The sequence below is a fragment of the Amphibalanus amphitrite genome, unplaced genomic scaffold (assembly GCF_019059575.1).
Source record: "Amphibalanus amphitrite isolate SeventyFive unplaced genomic scaffold, NRLGWU_Aamphi_draft 000722F_arrow, whole genome shotgun sequence".
Taxonomy (NCBI): domain Eukaryota; kingdom Metazoa; phylum Arthropoda; class Thecostraca; order Balanomorpha; family Balanidae; genus Amphibalanus; species Amphibalanus amphitrite.
In genome coordinates, this window is record NW_024882216.1 from 259,860 (window position 1) to 276,319 (window position 16,460).

Genomic DNA, 16,460 nt, shown 5'->3' on the forward strand with positions numbered 1-16,460 from the left:
ACCAACAAGCAAGGCCTGTCAATGGAATCATCAGACAGCTACGAAGAAGGTGGAGCCCAGCAAGGTCCTTGACATTGCAGCAGACATGGGCATTCCTGCCAAGCGAAGCAGCGTCGAGTTCATCATGTCTGATGCTGCATTTCAGACAGAGCTGCAGGATCTGCCTGCTGGGTGTGCGCTGCAAAGCTCTCTGCCAGTCAGTGGTGATGTTGTGGATGGCAGGACTGAGCTGCCATATCCCATCTACAAGATGTTCTCCATCTTGAAGAAGATAGCTCCTAGTGATGCTGAGCCATCGAGGAAGTACTGTGAGATGCTGGTTAACAAACTGAAGAAGATGTACCCGAGTGATGTGATAGGGAACGTCGAGCGAGCTACTGTGGATCAGGGAGGATCGAAGGAGTGGCTTAACCAGAGGCATGGAAGGGTGACTGCTTCAGTGTTTGGTGAGGTGGTGAGCCATGTCGAGGGGGGACGACAGAGTGCATCATTGGTGCGTAAGATCGTGGAGCCAGCGTCCTGTAAGCTTACAGTGCCTGCTGTAGTCTGGGGACATACACACGAGGCAGATGCTTGTGTTGCTGTAGAAGGGGTTCTGAGCTCTATGCATAGTGAGCTGACAATTCGTAAGTGTGGGCTGTTCGTCAGCCCTGACCACCCCTACCTGGCTGCCTCCCCAGATGGTATCATTGAGTGTGCATGCTGTGGGACATGGGTTCTGGAGGTGAAGTGCCCCTTTAGCCTGAAGGACAAGTCTCCGCAGGAGGCTGGGTTTCTAGATGAGAATGGGCACCTCAAAGCAGAGCACCCGTACATGATGCAGGTGCAGGGACAGATGATGGTCTGTGGGCTAAAGTCATGTGCATTTTGTGTGTATGTGCCGGGGCAGAAGCCCCATGTTCTGGTGATAAAGTACATGGAGAGCATGGGTGACTACCTGGTGAAGGTTCTTGAAACCTTTTATGTGAAAGAGATTGTGCCAGCACTCCTGAAGTGATGTCATAGCTAGCGACTGTGCCGGGTGCCCATTAGTGCACATGTAGGTTGTTCTGTCACTGACACCAGATGGTCGTGTTGATTTTGCTATGCTGGCTGCATTGATCATCATTGTCTGGCTGACAAATATATCTTTTGTGCTAGCTTATCTTTATAACAAGGGTTTGGGTTATGGCGTGATGCTGGTGCTACAGGTGATGCTGATTACGAACTATAACATCTGTTTGTGACCTCACACAAATCATTTGCAAGTCTGTTTTATTCATCAACAATGTCACTGTCATGAAAACAAACTCAATTGAGTTTGTTTTCAATACATGATCGGAGCATGTTACCAGCACTTAGTACCATCTAATCATGCATTCCATGGAGTTTTGGGGCATCTCACGGAACCACACTTGGATGCAGGTTTATGATACCTGCACACACACAAACAACATCATCTACCTGCGTGTACATGGTGACTGGCAATGTAGACTTCAGAATGCGAAACTTCGTTCTCATTCTACCAATGACTCTTTCAACATGGATTCTAGCTCGAGACAAAAGCCTAGACTTCTCTACTTCTGCCCTAGGAAGCTGGGCTTGACCACGAACAAATGCTGGTGTCAAAACTTTGAGATTGTACAGAGCCATTTCTGTAGAAACGGTAAACCCCCGGTCCGCCAACACCACATCGAATGGATCAAGGATGTCAATGAGCTCAGATGACAGTGTGATCTTTTTGTCTGATGATCGACCTCCCCAGACTGGAGACAAGAATGTAATTGCCCCAGCTGGTGACACACCAATTAGAACCTTGCATGTGTTATGGTGTTTGTAGGAACTGAACATTTTCTTTCTGGATGTGAGATGCCTTGGCCTGTCTGTAAAAATTTCAAAGCAGTCAACTACCACTCTGACCTTTCGAAGTTCGGGATAACGGAAGCAGAGAGGGAGGTTGGCCTGTATGCTTTCCCTTGATGGCCAGATGATGAGCCTCCTGCACATTGCAGCCATTGGACTGAGGGTTCCTTGAACGATCTTTGATACCAAGGACCTGCTTACACCAAAACGCCATGCAAGATCCTGATTGGTTGTCCCAAGCCTGAGCTTCATCAACACCATAAGAACCATGTTGTGCACAGACAACCTGGATATTTTGCTAAGGTCGCACCCCAGACAAAGAACCCTTACAAACCACATGAACATTGCTAGGGATGGGAACCCGGTATAAAATTTAAATTCCTCTTCATTCTCTTTCAAAGTCTCAAATGAGTTATGCTTTTTGCTGTTCAACAGCTGCTCACACTCCTCCTTCAACGATGTGACTTCAGCCTCCAGCTTATGAATTCTATCAAGTAGAGCTGAGACGACTGTCTTGTGGTTTTCTCCCCATGTACCATCAGTATTGCAGCCAACCTCACGGGTGCCAGTTGCTGCTGACATCTCCAGCAGTGCCTCTGCAGCTCTGGCCTCTTCAATGCTGACCTGCAAGATAACAAAAAGTAGGCATTGTTATCAACAAAATAGAGATAGTTACCTACTTCTTGGTGCCAGGAAAACTGGTTGAACTGGTAGGTACCTAAGTAGCCAATGTTTGTAGCTCACCTGAGACACTGGTTCTTCGGCTGTACACATTTCATCTTGATCTCCAGATGAAGCCGACAGGTGGAGAGACGCATGCTGTTTCTGAGCTGATCTTTGTTGGGCCCTTTCTGCTCTCTTCACTCCGCCGATCCCAACGTTGCTGGCATGCTGAGATGACGGGAAGTTGAAGACACTTGGTACCCAGTCAGGACTCCCTTTCTCACTGACTGGTGCCCCTGTAATTGAATAAATATATCAAAATTTGTCTAGGTGGTGGATCAACTTTCACTCACAAACCATAGACAATATGTTTGATAGCCTGAGATGCCATGCAAAAATATTGTGGCATTTTGACTCCACAATTATGTATGACGTAGAAATGACATTCATATTAAACATGTACACAGTTTTTTTTTAACTAGGTACTCACCAGTGATAAAATGCTTAGAGCATATCCTTGCCCCAGCGCCGGGCACAAAGTTTTTCCTCCTGGTAGCACGTACCCAAGCATTCAACCGGTCATTATCTTTGGGGAACCGATAAAAAGACACCTTATCTTTTCCAGAGCGAGAAGTGCAACCATAAGCAGCACAAGAAGTCGGCATTTTTCACGATAAAACGTGATTAACCTCCACCATCCTCTCGAATTCCCGCCGCACCCTATAGTGGCGCAACGCCTACCACGGAATGTTTTGCCTACCAGCAGCTGACTGCGCCCGGCGGCATTTTCCGTGACGTCATCCACCGGCCTCCGTGGAGGCCTCTATGGCGTCCCGGCGCCGGCAGGCCGGCTGGGCAGGACCGTACTCACACTGCGGGGGACGGACGGTTAGGGATGGACGGTCAGGGATGAACGGTTAGGGATATACACTGACAGGGAAAGACAGTCAGAGACGTGCAGTCAGGGATGGACAATCAGAGATAGGCGGCCAGGGGAAGATTGTTAGGGATGGGCAGAAATGAAGCAAGCGGACAGGAATTGGCAGTCAGGAATGGGTAGTCTGGAAAGCACGGTCAGCTCTCCGAAACGCTGCATCAGAGCTATTAGGAGGTGATTGCCACATTGTTGCATGTCTCGCAAGATATTCAGGCAACAAATTGCCCTCACGTGGCTTGCAACAGGGCTTGCATCTCACGGCTTTGCATCATTTTGGGTTTTTGTTTAATTTACATACCTGACCAGGGACCATATGAGCTCATCTACTGAGATATCATTTACTGAGACGTTGTGTAACAGAACACAAAAACATCGCAGAGACAAGTGTCGCACTGCATCATTAATTTCAGAAAGAAAAAGCCATCTTGTAATGTTCCATCCACGATTTCTCAACCACTCTATGGTGCGCCTTGCGTCTATTTGCGTCTTACGTCGCGCCAATCAGCGTTACAAACATACCTAAAGCTCCTTTATCGCGTGGAATGCATCCAATCTATGCTAAATCATAAAACTGCACTAATAAAAACGAGTGTGGCGCATAACTATTCAATATCTTTGTCAGCAGGCTGGCAGAGATAGCCGTCGCCTGTCGCGCCACCAGGCGCCACCAGAAGGCAATATTTGCCGGTACGTTGACGAACGGTGGGGGACATATCGCCAATAGGCTCGCTCCGCGATACGGTAAGTACGGACAGATGGTGTGAGAGTGCCCAGCGGGGTGATATCAATGGGGGAGGAGGCGGACTGATAGCACGAGAATTAAAGAGGGGTTCAGAGTAAAATATGGGAGGAGGTCGACCGATAGATACAACTTTATCCTTTGTCAGCCATGAGCAAGATGTCTTCGCTCTCCAAAACACGTAGGTGCCTATACATTTCCTTCTTATCCACTGATATCAAAATTAACTCTAGGAGAAAGAGCAGATGTAACCAATGAAAGCCATGGACATTGCAGCCCCCAAATAAGAGCACAACTATGTCAATGACCTACCCGCCCCCATTTTAGTTGGTAGACCAGTGGCTACCCTTCCGACCTCAGACCACACCACACGCTCGTGCCGAGCCCATCAGGCTGGCACCGACATCCTCCCGCCGACACTGATGGATGCTGCATATGAACCGTGCAAAATATGGATAAATAAATGGTCGCCGCTGGCGCCGGTCTCAGGCTCTGCCGAAACCATGAATCACCGAGCTCTCAAACTTGGCGGCCGGGCGGGCGCCAGCAGCTGCCCGACGCCCGTGTCAACCTGCGTCGGCAGCAAATCATCGCTGCGCCGCGCGCGACGTCACGTGCGCGCAGCTGCACAAGGCAGCGCCACGAGACAGCGCCACGAGGCAGCGCCACCAAGGGCCACTAGCACTCAGTAGCCATTGCTCGTGTCCGTACCGGCGTCCAGCCCACATGCTCCCTCATCAGAACTGGGTCCTTACCAGCCCACACGCTCCCTCATCAGGGTTGTTTGTCGTACCAGCACACGCGCTCCCTCGTCTGAGATGTGTGCCGTCACGGCGCCGGAACACCAGGACACCGTTCCGGCTCCCCGCACCGCTGCACTGGCCGCCGTGAGGATAGCGGGGTCAGGAGGGACGCGCATGGGGAGACAGTCGGACCGGAAGGATGGGAGATGGTAGGAGCGTGCGACAGTTGGGAAGGGGATCGACAGTGGGAAAAGGGTCGGCGCCAAGTTGGAAAACGGTGGAAAAGTGGTAAACAGAGTGAAGTAGGCACACAAGAAGATGCCCACGTAAGCTACTTTGCCAAGACAAAAAAAAAAAAAATAGAAAAGCACCTGAACGAACAGGATAGACAAGACCAGCATTGGCTTAGCTCTTGCAGATCCACCCGAATCCAGCCGCGCTCTCCTGCTAATGGACATCCTGATTGATATCTCCCGTTCTCACTACACCTCCCACACCGCCTGCAGTATATCCTCCACTGCACACGGAGGCTGCACGGCGGGGCGCGTGCCGACATCACCGAACGGCAGTTCGTCAGCCGAGCCCGGCACCGCACCGGTACCGCCCCAACACCTGCGTTCGCCAGTAATGAATGGCCGACATTAGGGGATCGTCCGGCACCGGCGGACGCGCACGGCTGTCCAAACAGAACTGAGGGGGCGAGTCTGACGCGCGGCCGCACACGCGCGAGGATCGGGGAGAGGAGCTGGGGAGAACGGTGGAACCAGGGCCCTGTTTCACCGGTGATAGCACTTAGCAGCACGCTGCTTTTACACGTGTCAAATTGGGTTTCCATGGAAACATCAACAGGCCCATTGTTCCAACACTACCACAAGTGTGACGTCAGCTCGCGCAATTTGATAGCAGCGTGGTAGCAGCGTCCCGTGAAACACCGCCCAGATGGGCTGCGCTTGATGGTGGAGGGCTGCTCCCGTTCATTGTCAGGAACGGATGAACTGATCACGTTCTAGTGAGATCAGAGAGAACTGAACGTTAGAAATAAAGGGAATGTCCCAAAATATGTTGATTTGGATGGGAAACGCACGACATCCAAATAAAAGCATTTTACACTCTCATCTCTAATTTTTAAAAGTAAAAAGTCCCAGCTTTACTAAGAACAAGCATTTGCATTGATGGACTGCATTTTAATTATTAGGGGAAGTTGGGGGAACGCCGAATACTTTTTTCTGACGCCCGTAGCACGCAAGGTAGACAACATAAGCTTTTCTTGTTGGCGTCATTCGAGAGGCCAGTCTTTTGTCTTTCAAACATACCAGGCGCATTTGATGAATTCGCATACCGTTAAGAGCAAAAACTAAAAATATCAAAGAACTGACTTTTTCGGCGTTGCCCCGGACTGCGGGGAAAGCCGAAAATGGGATAAATGATCTACGAGGAATGCCGACATTGATGTTTTGCCAATTTATCTCAAACTTTATCCTAAATTCATCAAAGGTGACACGCGTTTTAAGAGCTTGAGGACGCTTGGTGCACACTGGAAGTTATAATTGTGTGATATACCTAATAAGAAAATGCCAGGTAAATCATTCCTTATAGGTAACAGGCTGTTGTGCCGGCTGAAAGTGTAATTTGTTTGACTAAAAATACGCGTTGCTATTCTACAGCAGTAAAGTCCACGTAGCGTGCTTTAACGTGCGTAATTGCACGTTTTCGGCATTACCCCAGCCAGCCATACTTTCATTTGCAGGCCTATAACTTTTAAACGTGCTGTATAAATTTCATATAGGCAGCACACTTATGCAAAGACATGCTGAAGATTACTTGACCGAATTGGCCAGACAAACGGTAGCATAATGAGTAAGAAATGCAGCTTCAAAGGCGCATGTAGTACAAGGGAAACGTACCTTGAAAACGCTTTTGGCGCCCTCACAGCCGAAGTATTCCGAATGACGACTCGTAACAAACATGCGATAATTGTAGTCACTCAAGCTTCAGAGCATCACTGAGACGTGGCATCCATGTCGTACGGTTTTAGAAATATCTCGAATTTCGGCTTTGCCCCAACTCCGGCATTGCCCCAACTTCCCCTACATTTTACCACTTTGTATAGAAATGTATGCCATTGATCCATTTTCCACTCTTTTTGGGCCTTATTTGACTGGGCAATTTTCCACTCTTATCCCCGTTTTTGGAAAGAAATTTTCCCTCTGACACCCAAGCCAAAACCCAATTTTGGGACACTGGGGAGTGTCATTTAAAGACAAATTGCCCATTGTTGTATTTTTTATGTTCTCCTGTCAGAAAATGCACATTGCATAGGCAAGGTATGCATAATTATAAGCATTGCATTAGTGAAATGCAAAATCTTAATAAAGGTAGTTGTTGGCACCGTTGACGTGCTGTTGTGCCGTGTGCGCCACCTAGCGAGAACCTGGGTAAGCTTTAGTTGTCGGGTCGTCCCGAGGGCCGTCGGTGATGGCCCGAGAGATTATTGGTTTATCGGTGGACTTATTTTTGGTTTTGAGCTGTTATTAATTGATTTAGCACCTACATTTTTTGTCAATTCTTGCATTACTTTGTATTTCGTCCTGCGTTTATTTCTCCATAGTGTTTAGTTTGTGTACTGTGATGTAGGGTCACGTGACCCACTGACATGCCACGTTGGAGGCCACAGCGGAGGGTCAGGTCAGCCGGCGCGGCGGCCGCCATTCCCGGCTGGGTCGCGGCGGTAGGAGGCGGGCCGCTGCTGCGATTTGCCTGTTTTGTTTGTTAGTTTGTTTGTTTGTTTTTCCTCATTGGTCAGCTGGCCAAGTGTTGTTTGTGTTGAGATATGATTGTCCAACTGTGCCATTTTATTGTATTTGGTGTTCATCAATGTCAATGTGAGTCCAAAGTAACTGTCAAATGATGAAAGAAAGCGCGGTTTTAAGGCTCATGATTATATATATAAGTGCAATGAAAACCCTAAGCCTCATGCTAATAATTGTATTCAAAATAGGGCCAAGAAAATGAGACAGAAAATGAGTCTCATTTTCTTGGCCATATTTTGAATACAATTATTAGCATGAGGCTTAGGGTTTTCATTGCATTTATATATACAAAGTAACTGTCATTTAATTATTAAAAAGCAGCAATTTATATACCTAATCATTGTCTAATATCATTAGCCAAGGACTCCTGTGTGTGTAGAGAAGCAGCTCAAGCTGAGTACAAGTAGGTGTTTACATTAGTTCAGCACTGCAGCACTCCATCCTTCAGCTATTTCATACAGAGCTGGAAATGAGAAATCTTCCAGCTTTGAGAACCACCAAATTCCCAGTTGCTCCAGAACATTAAACACAATAATTTGGATTCATCAACCAAAGCATGCACAGTGCATCCCCCCCCCCCTGCATTAAAATTTATTAGGTGTCTCAGTTACAAGCTTCTGTAGTAATCCAATGTAATATAAATATGCTTGAACTGTAATAGGTTCTTGTATGTATGCAGCTTCTATTTTTACTATAAACTCAATCATGAAACCTATTTAGTTCGGCAGTGTGGTTTAAAAGTTATCAAATGGACGTAGGACAAATGTTTACATCACATACCTAGCGTTAGCGGCTAGCGCCATGTGGCGACAAATCATGCACTTAAAAATTCAATGGAAATGGACTATGACAATGACACATAATAATAATTACCTACCTCAGCTAACAGACTGAGGTATTGAAACATAACAACTAACAAGTACCTTGCAAGTACCAATACCTACAGCCTGTAGGCAACAAAGTTAAAGTATCCGGGGGACAGGGACTTACCTCTGATGATGACAGTCATTCAACTTGTGTGCCAAGTAGACTTAAGTTCTTCAAGCTCAAAGTTCAAACTCAAAGCTCAGTATTAGTCCTTTGAGTCTTGGTTTGAGGTTGAGGGCTCATTTTTTATCCATGTTGATGACTTGGACTGCGGTTTACAGTTTTACACAGCTTTGATCTTTGCTATAGGAGCACAATGCCACTGCACATCAATTGCCACTTGAAAACACACAAATTCAGGATGCCTGACTTATCCGAAAACCACAAAATCTCACAGAACCCCATATATAATCCCAACACTACCAATCGAGCCACCAATCGAGCACGGTCGGTGCAAGGCTATAGAACTCCGTCGGTGTTCTATATACTCTGGCACGGTCGAGCACGATTGTAGAGCGCGCACCATTCGCTTTGTTTACGTTCTCTATTGTCTACTGAGATACATATAGCGACATCTACACGCCATTGATCAAAGCTAGCCTTTTCACGCTGCCCACTAGAGAGCGTCAATATCACCTTGGACGATTGTTGCTTTGTGGCATAAATGGGGACCAGATGGGGACCCGGGACGGCCGATGGCGATACGAATAGCCACCGTAGCGCTGTGACACCACAAAACTGTGACCTCTTATTAACCCGCGCCGGGACGGTGCTCCGCGACTTCCGCGCCGGGCCGGGTGGGGGGGGGGGATGTATGAACAGCCCCCCCCCCCCGTCTAACCCGGCTCCTGGGCCACGTAGCGGCACGCGGTAAGCGGCATTCGAAAGAGCGTCAAAAATAATGACGGTAACACTCCAGTCATTTTTGGGTCACATCAAAGGTCAGGTCGCCAGAGGTCATCAAAGATCAAATGTAGTCCATTTCAACAATTTTGGAAACTGCCAACGGCTAACTCCGGAACCAATAGAGCTACAGCGCCGCGGAAAAGCCCATTCGATAGCCCTTTTACAGACCTTTCTGAGCATTGTTCTCAGATTTGACCTCAGGTCAACGGTTTAGCCTCCAAGGGGCAAAAACTGTAAAAATAGCAGTTTTCACGAAAACTGCTTTTCGGCAATAGCTTTTGACACGACAGTGGCACGACATTACTGTTAGCACTTAGCAGCATCGTCATCGTGTAACGTGTTCCTCTCGTCGAGACGCGTCGAAAAAGCTATTTGTTGACCTTGAAAGGTCATTTTGAAAATTTGACCTCAGGTCAAGGTCATGACCTGACCGAAAAGAATCATGTTACATATCAGCCGATCCGCCTATCGTCGAGCTGAATACATCTGACGTGTTTTCAATTTTCATCGCTCTAGCACGTTCTTATCAAAAGTTATAGCCAAAAAACTGTTGGTGACCGTTCATGACTTGACTCTTGAGATGACCTCAGGGGGGTCACAGGTGCATTTTCTGATTCAGTGTGTCATGTTTATCTATGAACCAATGTTTGAGAGGGTTTTGAACATGCCATTAATGGTGTCGTCCAAAATAGGCGCATTTCAATTTTCTCCCATTGCACGATGGGACCGCGGCCGGAATTAGCGCGACATTGGTGGATTTGCCGACCTTTCCCAAATTTAGTTAAACTGTGACACATAGTTCAGAAATGTCCATCATCCATGTACCACGAATCTGCAAATATTTTTCGTCCATGGTGTAGGTACAGCGTCCACGCCACATCAGCCCAAAGGCAAAGTTCCATGACAAGCTGAAGCACCGTAGACCCGTTTTCGTACGGATAAAAGTAGCACCTAATGTAGGCAAGAGAATGTAGATTGGACGGCTTTATCAATATTTTCGGGGTCTAGCCTGATAGTTTAGACCATGGGCTTCACGATGGAAAGAAAAACTTTTAGCGGAATATACAAATGCGCTTCAAATATTAAGTTTTCTTAGATGCTTTTCAAATTGTGAATTAAAGGGACCCTCCCACCTTCAAAAAAGTTTATGAATTGGCATGAAAGTGATGTCGCTCGGTTCAGAAAGAGCGAAAACGAATATTTACCAAATTTCACCGAAAAATATTCACCGGTTTTCAAGATATTAGACTTTTACTTTTGTTTACTTTTTGGGGATCTCCGCTGTTTCTAGCGACTTTATTTTAGAAGTGCGGCGTTTGCGGCAGATGTTGCGCGCAAATAGCATATACCACCGCGTGCTACAAAACGTTTTAGTCAAACATTTAAAAATCGTGAGATATTTGCGCTGACGTCACACATTCAGAGGGGTATTCCTAAGCATTAGCCCCTCTGAATCAAAATGCTGCAATTTTGAAATTCAATATTTCCGATTTAAGGCATTTCTCGATGTTGTGAGTGCCGAAACCGGTAATTGTGAGCCAGGGACCCCATTTTGGCTATCTCAACTCAAATCTAATGTTAAGGTGGGAGGGTCCCTTTAATTTTGCTGTTATAGAAATTCTGGAATGCCGATATAAAAAGTCCTGCTAGGTCCCGCCGATAGGCGTTATCACAAGTGTATTCGCGGCCATTGGGGCGACGTAAGAAAAGAAGAAAACAACTGGCCCCAAGAACTTTAAATTATCAGTTAGCATGCACCTTTTCCTTGATATGTAGAGAATTTACCATTAATTGTTAGAGAAAATTGCATTTAAAATCTTCCATTTATGCTTTTTTCATCGTTTGCACAGTATGTTCTTTTACTAAGCTAGAAACACTAATTATAAATAGTTCCCGCATCATCAAGAACAATAGGAAAGGCTTGAAGTGAATACAATAATCTAAACGGTTTTGTAATCCATGTGAAGACACTTCTAAAATTGCCTGTAGAAATATTTAAGGCAAAAGTTCAACTTTTTTCACAAGACGGATGGCTATAAACCTATTCAACGTGTGACAACTCAGCCGGTATTTCGTCGCCTACAGCCCAGCTTTTCCTAGTGACCGATAGAGGCGCTGCTATCGATGTCCGCCCGTGCCGCCTAACGCTCTTCTTTTATCTTAATGGTGTTTACCAACCAATTGCCTTTCAGAAAATGTATAGTTCAGCTGCCTCAGCCTGCCACAGCGAAAATGAGTGGCATTTTTTTTTTTTACTTCAGGTCGCCGGCGCTGGCCGTGCGCAGTTACCGCGAGCCGGCCGGAAGCTGTGAGTAACAGAACCTCAGGAGTTGTACAAGGTTGCCAGGTGCCAACTATATCTAAGTTTTGTCCGAACTTATCCGTACCTGCTTTCGGAGTGTCTGATACACTTCTCTGGCCCGTACTTAATTTGTTATATACAAAGTTATGTAGGCCGTCAGATTCCCATCATGGTTTTGGTGGCTACATTATTTGCTTATCGAAATTTCCGGTGCCGTCATGACCTGAGCTGACAGGTGTTGCCATCTTATCACGTGACCGAACCGAGTCGAGGTCAGCGCAGGTCAACTTATTAATTAACTAATTAATTAATTGATTAAATTACTAATTAGGTATTGATTAATCAAAATTTTCAGCATTGCTTAGAAAGTACACCGACTACCATTTGTACATATGTATCTATCTTTACTTTCATGTGAAAAGCGGGCACAAAACACGAAAAAGTACCGATGTCGCGGGAGGGGGTCAGATTCTGCCCCTCTCCCAGCGGGGGCGTGGGTTAACTTTGACCTTAACCTGTTAAGTCGCTGTCCTGAGTGTCCAGGAACCTTAGGCCAAGGTCATTTACGGCCTATCAGGTCATGAAACTGGTCACCGAAGATCACACCTATTGAAATACTAATAAATTCGGCAGATCTTTGAGTTAATTGTCGAATTGTCTTCACACATTCTCGTAAGTAAGTACCCCAGTTGCCAGCTGAAATGACAAACTCCAGCCCACCAAAAATCAGCCAAACATTGGGAGCGGTGCTGGCGAGTGACCTTCCACGTCCCTCAACTGTAAACAGCCGCACTTTAGTCGACCTGTCGCTGGTCTGGACCCTGGTAGTTTGGGGCGTGCCGCGGCTGAGAGTGGTTCACTTTACAGGCCGAACGAAACGCCTTCGTTTTATTATCGAAGTACACTGCAACTTGTGAAACTACTCATTTGTGTTGTGTCCATCGGGACGGGATGTTACTAGCGACATTTATCCTTCTAGTGAGTGTCAGAGCTGCTCAGTCTGCTAGTGGTGGAAGCGTTGCCGAAGCTCATTTAAAGAAATCAACGGCACAGGATAAGGAATGGGAGGTGACGCCTGTCTCAGACACTCCTCTCGAAGGAGCTGACGCCTCGACCCTAGAGAAACCACTGCAAAACGACCATCTGATGACTTCTCAGGGCTCTCTGCACCAGCTGCTGCATGACACTAACCACAGGCTCGCCGACATCTTCAGTCGCCAGGAGACCTTCGCTGAAACTCTGGTTACCATCTCGAGTCGCCAGGAGAGCCTCGCTGAAGCTCTGAACACCATTTCCAGCCGCCTGGACACCCTCGCCAGCCGCCTGGACACTGGAGCGGCCGCCCCGCGTGGTGTGGTGCTGGGAGCGCCGTGTCGCGCGGACACCGAGTGCGGAGATCTGCGGCCGGACGCGGCGTGCGGCGCCGACGGCCGGTGCCGTTGTGCGGAGGGTCTCCAGGAGGTGGTCGCCGGCCGGTGCCTGCCCTACCCGCGTCTCTCCGAGTCGTGCCGCCGGGACGCGGACTGTCTGGGCGCCGTGGCCGACTCGACATGCACTGATGGTGTGTGCTCCTGCCGCTGGGGACTGCTGGCTGACGCCGGCGCGTGCCGCAAGCCGCGGCTCTCTGAGCCCTGTAAACTCTCTGATCACTGCGACAGTCAAAACGCAATGTGTGACAACGACTTTCACTGCTCCTGTCTGTTCGGCTACTGGAACGACGGCAACATCACCTGTCGGCCCTACCCTCGACTGGCAGAGTCGTGCAACAGCACCGCTGAGTGCGAGGTTCTCACAACCAACGCCACGTGTGTGAAAGGCAAGTGCGCTTGTCCCAAAGGATTCTGGGAGCGCAGAAATGACGCATGCGCCCCAGGAGCTGGGTACGGAGAGCGCTGTGACCAAGAAGCTGAATGTTTCGTAACATCTACAAGGTTCGAGTGCGAATATATACGAGGCATTTGTCAATGTACCGCCACGGGCAAGAACTCTGGTTATTCCGGCATGAAATTTAGAATCGGCAACAACAGCAGTTGCCAGGACGGAATTATCGAGATTTTCGACACCAGGAACTACTTCTGGCGGCCCTACACAGTGTGTGGTGACCTGACGGACACCGATGCTCAGGTGCTCTGTCGCAGTTGGGGCTTTCCTCACGGCGGGACTATAAGTCAGCGTCATGCTATCCCAGGGTCAGGGCATGCCGATAGAAAAATATCCTGCTCCGGATCGGAAGAAACAGTTGACGACTGCCGATTGAACACACCCGACTACTGTTTTAGTTTGGAGAGCCAGCCCACTGGCGCTGAAGTGAGCTGCGCTGACTAAGAGATTGCTTCATGCATGAATGTAACAATGTACTAACCGTCAACGTGCGCCTGGGAATACTCAGCCAAGAAATGTTTTAAGACGCCATTATCAGCTTCAAGTGAGAGCAACGAGACATGTTGCAGGTCTAGCTGTTTTGCAGTAATGCTGGTCGGTAAAGGTTGCTGTGTGCTGTTGTCTTGTGTTTACTTTGACTAACTTATCGCCACATGCGAATAATGCGTCATATATTCAACACCGTATTCATTAACGGTCTTAGCATTAGCATCATTATTCAAGTATAATATGTATTTATAAAATATTTTTGGGTAGGATAATGGGCACTGTGTATATACCAACTAACCGGCTTATGTACGTCTCAGCTCTCCCACCTCGCTCCCGCCCGCCACAGTCAGACCATGATGCCGCTAGACTCGGGATTTCCAGTTTCGTGTTGTTGTTACTGGTGTCTCTAGGAACTCAGCGGGAGTGGCCGTCTGTTGTTAATACCGTCTAAGAAGTAATGACTGATGACAGACATAACTAGCTGAATGGTGTTTTTGGTTATTGGGGGACACCCATTTCAGGGTGCCCGCAGAGAGAGAGAAAGGATGTGCCGCCTCAACTTCCATGGTTCGCTACGAGACGTTTTTGCTACGTACTACATATCCTTATTGGTAATTAGTTGTCATCTTTTAAGTGAATAGCTAAGCGCCCAATCGGTACTTATCTATGCAATTATTTTCGAGCTTACCTACCGTAATTTGAATAAAGTTATGTTGTTAAGAAGCGTGATAAGTGCACCATCTATTGTCATTTAAGTCAAATTAATATTGGGATATTTTCAAGTAGGGTAGCCTGGGGCAAGACGCCCCAGATAATTTATTTTGCTACATAAATTTTGTCCCATATCACCTGGAAGGCCAAATTTGTGCTCAATGCGTTCTTTGGACATTTTACTTTAAATTGCACCCCTCAAATTCATCCACTTATGATCGGACTCCAAGCTAGGAAGTGATTTGTGAAGCAACTGCAAATGGGGCATTTTGCCCCAACCCCAGGGCAAAACGCCCCACGGCCTGGGGCAAGTAGCCCCATACTTTAGATTAAAGATTTAACATGGTAGTTGGCTAAATCTTATGTGAGAGGTCCGTTAGACCTCTGGAGGCACGGCACTGAAGTTAGCACATTCCATCCTGTCAGGTGTTCAGCTATGACGCTATTGTATGAGCAGGTTTTTCACCTACCTCATAAGACCAAATAATAAATTATTGCAATGCGAATGTTAACAAAATACTTCCTTTCCCATCCAGTTGCTGAGAAAAATACACATAAAGGCATAGAAACTTACTGTTCGCCAGCTACCGAGCATAAGAAAGTGGGTAGCCCGAACAATACATGAGGTAAAACGCCCCAGGGGCTTTTTGCCCCGCGACCTACTGGGGCGTTTTACCCCATCACGTAGTTCGGTCAGAGAACAACGCCTTGCACTCCAGCAAGACATAATTTAACACGAACCAACCCGGCATGATAAGCGTTAGACAATAGTTGTTCAAAATACATAAAAGTCGTTAACCTGATGTGGACCATAAAAGAACGCCATGATACATAATCTGACAACAAAACATAAAAATCACTCCAAAAACACATTTTTGGCTATATCTCCCGAAAGAGTCATCACAATTTCTTTCCAGTCTGCTCATATAATGATCATATAGTGCACGTTTTATAGAAGAGATGATGTTTCCCCAGAACTCTGCCAGCTCCGAGAAACATCGGTGAGGCGTTTTACCTCGGCGGGGCGACTTGCCCCGGTCTACCCTATGTCTAAAGTATATGTTACAAACGGCGTCATCACAGCTTTATAAGAAGTCAGCTTTATAGGTATTTCTGCGCTTTGGAAGTAGCAGCTCTGGAATTTCTTAGCCCGAGAAACCGGTCTTTCCAGTTGAGCTGACAACCACCAACAACAGCATCTAGCTCCAACGCTACCACACATCACATACCGTATACGTCAAGCGTCCAGACGTTGCCACGCGACTGACGACAGGTGGCCAATGATCCGCAACGACTGAATCGTTTGTCGGTCCCTGTGACAGCTGTGAGAGTCACAGAGTGCAGATTGCACCGCCAAATATACATACACCCGACGTTGTGATCTACATTGGTAGCCGAGATCAAACCGTCCTTAAAATCGCTTCACTACATAGTGTCAGACACGGAAAAGGGCATTTTTTGTGCAATGCTTTGTGCCGTGGATTTTGAAAAAAAAAAGAGAGAAAAAAGGAAAGAAAAAAAGAAAGAAAAAAAGAAAGAAAAAAAGAAAGAAAGAGAGAAAGAAAGAAAG

At 47.2% G+C, this 16,460-nt stretch overlaps 2 protein-coding genes across 3 annotated transcripts in view; both read right to left on the minus strand.

Annotated features, from left to right (window-relative positions):
• The window catches only part of LOC122365212 (pleckstrin homology domain-containing family H member 1-like), a 184,910-nt gene extending 175,818 nt beyond the window's left edge, over positions 1-9,092 (minus strand). Inside the window, exon 1 of one of the 2 annotated variants that reach the window (XM_043336214.1) lies at positions 8,725-9,092. The gene's annotated coding sequence lies outside the window, so the exon portion shown is untranslated. The remainder of the gene's footprint in view (positions 1-8,724) is intronic. The other variant, XM_043336215.1, reaches the window with a different exon arrangement.
• On the minus strand, positions 1,241-3,326 carry LOC122365214. The gene is made up of 3 exons (XM_043336217.1): positions 2,996-3,326; positions 2,587-2,801; positions 1,241-2,466 (listed from the first exon to the last, which is right to left on the minus strand). Exons 1-3 carry the CDS (start codon positions 3,168-3,170, stop codon positions 1,381-1,383), a joined length of 1,476 nt encoding a protein of 491 aa, XP_043192152.1. The 5' UTR covers positions 3,171-3,326; the 3' UTR covers positions 1,241-1,380.
• Positions 9,093-16,460: the final 7,368 nt, after the last annotated feature.